Source organism: Castanea sativa, chromosome 10, assembly GCF_040712315.1.
Source record: "Castanea sativa cultivar Marrone di Chiusa Pesio chromosome 10, ASM4071231v1".
In the NCBI taxonomy this organism is placed as follows: Eukaryota; Viridiplantae; Streptophyta; class Magnoliopsida; order Fagales; family Fagaceae; genus Castanea; species Castanea sativa.
The window spans coordinates 36,856,429-36,868,044 of NC_134022.1; the positions used below are offsets into that span (position 1 = coordinate 36,856,429).

Consider the following 11,616-nt stretch of genomic DNA (forward strand, 5'->3'; position numbering starts at 1 on the left):
GATTCGTGCATTCAACGGAAACATTGCTGCTATAATACAAGTCCAATTAGATATTATGGTAAGAATTCAACTATAGGTTGGTATTTCGGGATAGGCCAAAGGGTTTGGTAAGATTCTTATACTTGTAACTGCTTGTGATAGATAATAATAGATTCTTGGAAGGGGTAATCTTAAATTTACTCGGTGAAATTTTACCTCGGTGGTTTTTTCCATTCGTAAATAAATCACCTGTGCCAAATTTAATTTCTGCTGCATTTAGTATAATTGATGATTTGTTTGTGCTACCATGCTATTGCATATAATTTGATCTAATTAATTAATTTAGGTAATTAATTAATTTGCAATAGGTCAATTCATTTTAACCCAACAGTTCGGAAACTTGGAAATTGAAGAATCAAAACACAAGGTTACTAGGAATGGTTTGGACTTTAAAATTGGCGCAAACACCGACACATTTTATGATTTTATCAAACACTCGGACAATCATGTGAATTCTGTATTAAATCAAGAGATGCATCAAATTCAACAGAATGTGTTTAAGTTTTACGTGCTAAAATATTCAATGTAAGAGTAACATTGATTTCAATAGTAAGATTGCATCTCGAGTGTATCTTGGAATATTATTGCACAATTTAAAATTTAGGGTAGATATTACATATCCGAATAGTTTAGAAGGGAAAGTAAATATAATTCACCTAAACTTCTATCTTCTTCGACCATCATAGATAGAAAAACTTAGTTGAATTAAACAAATGTGTCCACATATTCATCCGAAAAAGAATTGGCACCTATGACTTTGTTCAAGGCTTTAAATCTAACTACTCAAATTAAAATGGAATCTTGAAATTGCCAAACAGAGTTACCAAACTCACAAAAAATGGACACCTCGACTCCTGTGGGAAGATATTCACTTGAGAAGTACCTCAGTGAACACTTCTGAAGACTCATATTAAGTGTATCTAGTCTATTCCAGTTTGATCATTGCCATGGGCTATAGTTAGTTAGGCACCCTTTTCCTCTGGATGCTTCTCTGATGCTGTTTCACTGGTAAGATCAAGTCCATTAGGAATTTTTCCAGGATAGTTAGTTGTTGAGGAATCTGACCCAATCATACTGCAGAAAGAAAAATCAGAAGATGAAATTTCTGCGTTAAGCTATAACATAGGTTCTATGTTTTGCAAATGACAATGCTCACCTCCTATCAACAATCACCACCGACCGAAGCTCACAGTTGGCAAAGCTGCACAACACAGATTGTATTTTTTTAGTTTCGTCACCATGCATGTAAATCAGCATATCATATAAGCTGCAAAAATTTATAAACATCTTGTTTCACTAGCTCTGTTATATTTATCTACAGCAAATTCCCCTTGTTTAATTTCTGTGTTTTTCATGTCTCTCCCACAGTAGGGTGAATGTTTGGGAGGGGTACACGTAGTTTCCAATTCCTAGTCATACAGGTAAAACATTGCTTTAGATGGGACATAACGAAAGTGTCTGCCATGAGGATGTCTCATCAGAATAGAGAATTGGTACAAGAAAATAAAATAAAATAAATAAAAAGATAAAAGTTTCTCGCTCACCCAGCAGTTTTAAACCCCCCCCCCCCCCCCCTTTTTTTCTAAAGTTAATAAGAGATTGCCAATAAAAAAGTTCAAAAGAAAGCATGCCTAATAGCGAGATTGCAAATTAAGCAACTAGCTCTTCATCTGATAGCACGTACTTAGTTCTTTTAATTTAGAATCTAAGAAACCTGATCATATGTTTACTGACCATGCGTTTACTTTCAAGTTAATAAGAGATTACCAATAAAAAGTTCAAAAGAAAGCATTTTTATTAGCAAGATTGCAAATTAAGCAACACGCTGATCATCTGATAGCACATACTTAGTTCTTTTAATTTAAAATCTGAGAACCTGATCATGTGTATAGTTGCAAGTGAAAAATATAAATCAATATAATTCTTACTGTGTGCATATTTCACTCTTCACAGATGGATGACAATCATTTCCAAAAGCACTTAGGGTATGAAACAAGAATCCACTGTGGCTGACAATTGCAATCTCCTTCTCTTTACGTGTCCACAACCTGGACCAGTTGAAAAGTGGGAAAAAGTAAGAAATAATTTGTGGCACTGTTATGACCATACTTGCAACCAGATAATAGCCAACGCATTCCAAATGTCTATACAATTCATATTCAACCAGGAAAAGAAGGTGAAAAAGATATAAATGAATCATGTGGAAAACATTGATCATCACAATCAATAACTAAGTGTGCGTTTGGCTCTAAATTAAAAAGTTAGTGTATTTTACTATTTAGCTTATTTTTGTTACTATTCATGATCCCCACTGCACTTTTTAGTACTATTCATGAGTCCTACTGTACCATTTCAGCTAATTTTTACCTTTATCAACAGTACTTTCAGCAAAAAATTTTCAGTTTCAACAAAATAAGCAGATCCTAAACAGAACCTAAGAGCATTGTTATTAAACTTCTTTATAAGATCTACTAAGCCATTCTATATGCCACAATAAGAAACTTTGCCAAAAAATTTCCCTTGCATTTGAAAACACTAATATTATTTTTATTGTTAAAAAAAAAATTAGGGGCTTTAGATGCATGTAACACACTAATATGTATTACATATTGAACTCATTACATAACACAAACAAATAACTAATTATTTATTATTTTTAATTGGTAAGATACGCAATTGATCAGTCATAAGTCCACAATTTCACCCTTCATCTTGCTCTTACAAGGGAAGTGTCATTTGAGCTAGAGCTTGTTGACTTTATAAAAGGAGGTGACCTTGGATGCACGTAAGACTCAATGAAATGATCTCCTTTAGATGGGACAACTACATGCTAGCTAATTTGATATATGTGTGTGTGTGTGTGTATATATATATATATATATATATATATATATATAGTGTCAAGATCAATTTACACCTAGTGTAACTTTGACCAATGTTACATCACCTAATAACTTTTTATTGAATTAGTATTTCGAAAAACTCATCATAGGACTACATGTTCTCTATATTCTTAACACGTATGCCAAATTTTGTGTCAATCAGATGTTATTTTCTATTTGATCTATAAACTCATCTTTATTTATAATTTTAAAATACAAAAAACACTTTTTAAGATTTTTTTATAAATTTATTTATAAGTAGCACCCCAACAACTCTTTAAAATCAAGGCATGGTGTTTGAAAACCCCAAGGCTAGCCACTATCAAACAGTATACCAAAGTATATTATGAGATGCCAGAGGTGAAACAACTACACATTTAGCTTTTGATGGATGAGTAATTCTGAAATTAAAGAAATTGAATTCTTATTTTGTTCATAGAAATTTCATTCCTTTGTTAATTGTTATGTTGGTTAAAAGAATAATCACTTTCTTAGCAAGAGGGAAAAAAAGAAAAATTGGCAATCACCATTTCAAAAACTTCTGTCCCCTAGCAGCAACTTCTTCATTCCGCTCTCTAATGTCAGGCGTCCACAAGATGTCATCGTCATTTTCTATCTGAACAAAAATTGAAACAAGATTAAATTCCAAAACAGAATTAAGTTAAAGACTAACAAACAAATCAATTATCACAGGAAAAAATGACTGTCAAAGCCACTTGCTCCTGATATAAAGCACCAATAATGATAGATTACTTACCAGAGAAAAATCCACTGCAGGAAAGAGAGGGCGATATTCGGTAATGCTTCGTCTCTTATCACATGGATGAACTCCCTGTAGTAAAAAACAAACTCACATGAATTCAAATGACAACCAGTGACTAATTTTTTTTTATAAGACAACTCTAAGTCTTAACTAATGAAAAGGAGAGAAGAGTGAGATGGTGGATGCATTTGTGAAAATTTTCACTCGTTTCTTTATGAGTAATTGGATCAAGTGCAAAGAGAGATGTCACAAATGCAATAATAACTTTTCATACTTGCAAGTCATATAAATGAAGAAAAATGCCCATACAATATCTATTAGATGTATATGACATACCAAATGTTCTCGGCAAAGCTCTACTGCTACAAATGGTGGGCTATTTAGACTTGAAATTGCAGGACGGCCACTTTTCCCTGTATTTGCCGCCATTAGAGGAGGTACATTTATGCCATCTGTGTAGGCTTCACCACCAAAGACTCCAACTGCTGTTTGCATGGTCCTGCAATGCAGTCATTGTTGGTCATGGCTTATAGTACAAAATTTCTGACATTAAACATGTAGAGTCAAAGTTGTTTGAGATCAACATGTAAAGAATTCTAAAAAAAATTCCCTCAGGGAATAAAGAAGTAGAAAATTAAGTTAATTTACACGATTGGTTATATCCCCTTTCAATCATTTGTGGTAGAATCATTTCAAATGGTATCCAACAATCATGCTAAGGTTTATATGATGTAAAGTTTTCAACTGTCCCCCCAACCTTTTGACTTCAGAGACCAGCCACACTCATTTCAGTCATATATAGATTCTTGTTTGAGTGACTAAAGCAAGAATGACCTAGACCTAGACCTAATCATAACAGGTGAAATAGCTCTCATCAACAAATAATGCTAGAGCAGTCAGTTACTAAGTGGTTCACTACTTGTTGCTAGTGCTAATATCGAGCTTATATTTAGCATCAGAATCCAGTTATGAGCTTAGTGGAAGGAATCATAGAAAAGATAGTTTGCACCACTTACACAGCATTAAGCAAATAGGAGGATGACCGAAAATTTCTAAATATGGAGGCAATATAATTGGAGGCAGTAAGTTTACCTTAACAAAGGGGAAACGACAACTAAATCAATTCTTTTGGAAAGTCCACACGCATGAACATGCTTGCGCAAATTATCAACCTGTTATGGCACAATGAAATCATCCCATGACATTTATTTATTTTTGATAAGTAATAAAAATATATTAAAAAGAAGAGGGGTGGTGTCACCTGAGTATGCATCAAGGACAAAAACAAATCAAGTGCATAAAGTAAAAAAGTCCATGAAACAGAGAATATAATATAATATAATATCTAATCATTTTAATACAAGACAATAACAGGGTAAGAAAATCTAGAAGTATGGTCAGCAAAAAGTCTTCTTGAAATTCTATGTTCTCCATTTAAAGACCAAAAGTTTTATTCAGTTTCAAATTGAAGTAGTTTTTGCAAAATTTTATGGGACCATTCTACTTTTTCTAAAGATAAAAAGTTAAATGTGTTCCACCAGCAAACCAGTTGTATAAAAGTTTTTAACAACTTAATAAGAACAGAGTTGCAACAAACAAACAATTATAACATAATTAACGAAGCGGCTACCTGCTTCCAGCCAAGTGGGGTAACGTTCGCGTCAAAGAAATCATAAGATAAGTATGCATCATGGTCCTTTTCTCCTTCCACATTGTGAATCCCTTGGGCATGCCTTACCTGTATACATGGCTTAATTAGACCAAACCATTTTCAAAGTACAAATAAAATAAAAAAAATACCCCAAGAAATAATCTCCAAAAATGAATGTGTAGCAGCGTTATATACACATACCAGGTGAAGAGTTTTAGTACGGTGCAATGGGTAGAGGCTTTGACCTCCGGTGGCATCCATGTCTGCAGTCATAAAAGTAGACAACCAACAGAAAAGGCTTAAGATCATATTGCCAATTTGCCATGTACATAATAAAGTATCAACTAAATGTGAGTACGGGCATCCAAATAAAAAGTGAAAACCATATATCAATCACTGTGCGTGCTTCACAGAATGTACCGATTAGGTTCTTCTACAAGACGCTAATAAAAAAAAATGGCCAGGTACAGAATATATTTTTAACTAAAGCAATATAGAATAAAGACCCAAAAGACATAGCAAATGTCAGAAACTCACAATCAATCACAGCCTTGAAATTATAACTAACAAAAGCGATCCACATGTATATAAATACAGAACAAACACATGTGATGCAAAGCAAGTGTTACACGCCAGGTTGGAATCAAAACAAATTTATACCAGAATAATACTTAGGATGTTTGAAAGAACAAAAAATAATAATAACAAAGAAAATACCAATATACTTTGGCAGAATCGATCCTTAATAATTATCACTTGTTCAATCATTACCTGGAACCATGAATGAAAGATCTAAATCTAAATCTAAATCCAAACAAAGCATTATTCAAAACATAGGCAAATATTAGCACAACCAAAACGTAAATTCCAAAAACCAAATCACCAACACATTTGAAGCTCCAAATCATTGTAAAAACTTAATTCAGAAATTCAGTCTACGAAGCAAATCATCAAAGCTAAAGAAAAATCCAACCTGAAACAGAGAGAGAAGAAGAGGAGCAGAGAATCCTCGGTGGAAGAGTAGTTCGACTTCGAAGACGAAGAGAACGATGTGGTGGTGAAGAAGAAGAAGAAGAAGAAAGGAGCTTAGAAAAGGAAGTGAGAGCAGTAGGGAGAGAGACAAATGAGGAAGAGTTTAGAGCACAAGAAGAAGCTGTTGGAGTACTATATATAGTGGTGATGTTCATGGTTCAATGTATATAATAAATACTAAATAGGCACAGAATCCGATAATGTCTGTGTCGCCACTTGCCTCTACTCCCCGCTGATTCGGTCCGAGTGGTACGGACTCTCTCTCTCTCTCTCTCTCTCTCTGGATTTGGAAAACGTTTATATTAGTTTGGGAAATTACGCAACGCTGGCTTAATAGCTCGCTACTTTTACTATTCCACAACACGTTACGTAAGTTATTTTTTGAAGTCGTTGGAGGGTGTATGCGAATATGCGATTGAATATAACTAGGGGTGTGCAGCCTCCACCCACCAAAACAACTAACCCAACTTACCGGCTTGGGTCCATTTTTAAACTTTGGTGGGTTGGGTTAGATTGGGTTACAAATTTTTTTATAGCGGGTCGGATTGAGGTTGAGTCATAAAATTTTAAACTTGTCAAATCTAATCCGACCTACTCATATATTTAATATATATATATATATATATATATATATATATATATATATATATATACACACTTAAAATATATTATATAATTAATAAAATTTTTAAAATAATCAGCTCTTCCTATTTTATAGAAAAGCTAATTAGTTTACACAAACCCTAATAAATTACTATTGTTATTTAGTCATTAGTATTGTTTGCCTTCAAGGAGTTATATTGATACTATTCTTTGGGTTTTTTAATATATTTATATTTTCTTCTACTCAATTTAATAATAATAATAATAATAATAATTTGTCCAACCCATGTGTTCAACCCGACCCATGTGGGTTGGGTTGGATTGGGTTGGGTTGGGTTGGACTTATATGATGAGTTGGGTTAGGTTGAATTTTTTTTACCCACCATAGTAGATTAGGTCAAAAAATTCCGTCAACCTGACCCATACACACCCCTAAATATAACTCTTTAAGCCCAGCAATCTTTCTTGAATTCTTAAAAAATGGTTGTGTTAACGGACATAAGGTGTAATAGCAAATTTGGACTGTTTTTGGTATAATTTTTTGTCATTTTTACAGTTTTAAGTCATATTTTTTTTAGTGTGGGTGAATTTTATAGAGAGAAAAAATATTGAAATAACAAAAAAAAAAAAAAAGTTTTATACCATTTTCGTTTATTTATTCATTTTTTTTTATTAAATAAGACTCGCTTTTGTACAACTTTAACAAACACCTATGCTGTGCTCGTTAACATTTGCCCCTAAAAAATGAACACGTGTCAATGTCTTAGATAGACTTATATTTTTCCGTGTTAAGATTAAATTTTTCACCAAATAAGGTCTATTTGAAGCATTGATATATGTGCATTTTGTAAGTCATTGCCCTATAATTTATCTCTCAACAACTTTGTAGTTGAAAAAATTTAATACCATAATTTATGTTACAATATTTTTGTCACAACTATAAGGTAAAAGAACGTATGCACAAAAAAAAAAAAAAAAAAAAAAAACCTAAGCTTAGAGAAAAATGATTGGTTTAGGTGTAATTGATAAGCAACTGGTCACTGTCTTAATAGTTCCGTCTACTCACTTCTTTTTTCCTGGTAGCATTACCAAGTCGGCAAGCCATCGTTTTTTTCTCTTTCTGTTTTTTTTTTTTTTTTTTTTTAATAAAAAATATGAGAGGTCATGGTTTTAGACCAGCGGGAGCATGCCACTTGGCAGTCGGCAAAATCTCACCTCCTTTTTTCGACCTTTTCTATGTACCTTTTCATTGATTAAAAATAATAATAAAAATGCTAATTAGTAATTTGCATCAATTTGAATACGAATAATAACGTTATTATGATTTTGCTTCTATATACAATCTAACGAAAATTACATAGATTGATGTATTAATTACATTTTAAAAAGATAAAATTACATAGAATAAAATTTATTAGATGTTTTATTGATTTAAAATGAGAAGCTAAAGTTAGAAGTTGAGAAAAGTGTTAAACACTCACTTTTCTTTATTGAATTTGGTTTTTTAGAGTTTGTTTGGTTGGGAGATAAAAAAAATGAAATGATGGAAAATAAAAGAGTAATAAAAAAGTGGGAGGGTATAAGAGATTTTAGTTTTCTTTCATAGTGTTTGGTTAGAGTTGGAAAAGTGGGGAATAAAAAACTTTTTATTCATTTTAGAAGAAAAATGAAAGCATAGGAAACTTAGATTGTATAAATTTACTTTCATGCTCTTAGATAAAACTAATAAGATATATATATATAAAAGAACCCAAAATAGAAGGAGGAAAAAAAAAATGAGAATAGATGTGAATAGAAGAAGTAAGAAGACAAAAAAAAAAAAAAAAAAAAAAGTGCTTAAAGTAAATAGAACAAAAAGACCAAAAACAAATGAGAGAGAGAGAACAAAAAAAAAAACAATATAACAAAGCGTTGCACGTGGGGGGGGGGGGGGGGGGGTGCAAATTTGTCTAAAACACGAGACATTTTGTCTCATGCATTTTTCTCTTGAATTTACTTTTCATTTTTATTATGGAGAGATAACATTTTGGTAGGCTAAAAAAGAAAATATTTGAACACCTTTAGTTTTCTCTCATATTTTCTTCTCTAGGAGTATTAGCATTTGGAGATTTGGAAAAAAAAATAATTTATTTTACACTTTAAAAATCTATTTTACCTATTTTACCATACTATTTTACAACTTATCTAACGTTCCAATTTTTATTTTAAAATATACAACTCATTAAAATAATATAAACTACCAAATCCAATAATATAAATAACTCATTTCTCTCTATTTTCTCTCATCTCTTTCTTCTCTCTTTAATTTCCTCTCTTCCTCTCTCTCTCCATCAAATCCACACAACCAGCTAGAGAGGAAGAGAATTAGTGTGCGTTTGGAACCTTAAAAATAGGTCCCACGGTACTATTCACATATTTAAAAATTATTTTGCTATAATGTTTTTAGTTTTTAGCAATAAGTGGTATCCAAATAGACCCTTAAATAAGTAAATTTATGTTGTAAATTTACAACCTTACTATAGCTATGTGGGAAAATTTTGTGGATATACCAACCAGATGTTGGTGGTTTTGGACATACGTGGAGCTATAATAGCAATTTGGGAAGTTTTACATCTATGCTAATGCTCTAACTAAACACACAAAAATTTCATTTTCTCTTCTTCTTTTCCATATCTCCTAAAATCAACCCAACCAAATGGACCATTAAAATATATCTAGTGGCCACCATTATGTCCTTTCATCTATTCAACTAACATCTCATTAGTAGAAAAAAAAAAAAAAAAAAGTTCTAGCGTTTAGAGTCTTATAGGGGGAAAAGCTCTGAGCATATATATGAACATCACAAAACATGCTTTGATCCTAAATCAACCCATATCATCATAGAACAAGCATGTTCTTGATTATTTAGAATTTATTAAACAAAGAATAAGAACAATAAATATATCTTGCATGCACATGGCTTAATAATCAACTAGGGTTTGGTTGATGATCCTAATATTATGGTTCGGTGTCTACTGTCTAGGAGGATTTTGGGTGAAATGTTAGTAAATATTTAGGTTTTGAGGCTAGATTCTAGAGGGTTTTTGTTACAAAGGACTTGGCCGTACACTGAATGATCACTAAAAGCCTAATGATCGTGCTATACAGCTTTCTCTAGAGCTCCAAGAAATTTTCTTTTGAATTGTGAATCCACCTCTATTTTATAGAGGGAGTGGAAGGCATTGCAATAAGCATGGATGAGTTTAAGAAACTGATGAGATATTAGTTGACAATCAGATAATATAGAAAAAAAGGTTGAAAATTTAGTGGGTAGAGGCCAAATCCAAATTCCAAATCGTCAGTTGGGCCTAAAGTTCTATTTCATTTTCTTTTTATGATTTTTGGCATTTTTTAAATTAGTTTCAAGACATAATCCAGTCTGGACCTAAAATTTAACCACTTTAAACTTTAAAGTCAGATAATATAGGGTCCATTTATGAATTTTAAACAATTAATTAACTTTTTAAATTAAAAGAGAATTAATTAGTTACATAGATTATGTCCATCACCTTAAAGAACCATTTGTTTATGATTTTTTTAAATTTAACCACTCTAAAGTCAGATAATGTAGGCCCGATTAATGAATTTAAAACAATTAATTAACTGTCTTAAACTAAAAGATAATTAATTAGTTATATAGATTATGTCCATCACCTTAAAGAACCATTTGTTTATGATTTTTTTTTTTAATACAAGATGGAAATTCTACTATAATATAATCTAAATGTATATGTGTGTAAAGTTCCCTCCTAGAGACTTGAACCCCGGCCCTTGCCCCCCACACCACACAAGCACTTATACATGAAAAGTGACCATCGCGTCAAGGGTGTGCAATGGTTATGATTTTTTTTAATTAAATCCAATAAGATTATGACACATAATTAATTAAAATTAATTCTTTAAAAGAAACAATCATCATTAATTATTCTAAATCAAATGTGATCGCCGATCAACCTCAATCGAAAGGATGCATACAATTGTTAATTTTGATTTATTTGTCTATATCTTTTAATCTAGTGGTATGATTTAAACACATAATATGTCAATTTGATCATTAGGACATCTGTTTTTTTTTTAAAATAAATAATTATATTACCAATTCATTCTTATGTTTTATAATGACGTTTTACCCTTAGTGAAATCAAATGAATGTTGCAAAATGTGATGTCTACAATGAGCAATTTTTATTTTATATTTGTTGTAAATAGATGAGAGAGAGAGAGAGAGAGCTACTTGTGATAATTGTTTCTTGTACTAGCAATAGAGTAAAATTTCTTCAGAATATCCATACAATGTTAAATCTTTTTGAACTCTATTAATTTCTAATAGTATAAACTTATTTTTTCTTAGACAAAGTTTAGTTACAAAATTGGTTGTAGTCTTAGGGTACAATCTTACTTAAGGTCTGTTTAGATACTTCATATTTTGCTGAAATTGAAAACTTATTGCTAAAAGTACTGTAGATAAAGGTAAAAATTAGTTAAAATAGTATAGTGAGACACATGAATAGTACCAAAAAGTGCAGTAAGACCCCAGAATAGTAGCAAAAATAAGCTGAATAGTAAAATAATTTTCATTTTTCATTGGTATCCAAACAGAGGCTCAAT

At 31.6% G+C, this 11,616-nt stretch overlaps 1 protein-coding gene across 1 annotated transcript; it reads right to left on the reverse strand.

Moving 5' to 3' along the window:
* Positions 1–564: 564 nt before the first annotated feature.
* Positions 565–6,641, reverse strand: LOC142613988 (phosphoglycerate mutase-like protein 1). Its single transcript, XM_075786516.1, has 10 exons — positions 6,309–6,641; positions 5,537–5,598; positions 5,315–5,422; positions 4,777–4,856; positions 4,021–4,183; positions 3,679–3,753; positions 3,449–3,537; positions 1,968–2,087; positions 1,196–1,240; positions 565–1,113 (listed from the first exon to the last, which is right to left on the reverse strand). The coding sequence occupies exons 1-10, from the start codon at positions 6,520–6,522 to the stop codon at positions 1,002–1,004; spliced, it is 1,068 nt and encodes a 355-aa protein (XP_075642631.1). The 5' UTR covers positions 6,523–6,641; the 3' UTR covers positions 565–1,001.
* Positions 6,642–11,616: the final 4,975 nt, after the last annotated feature.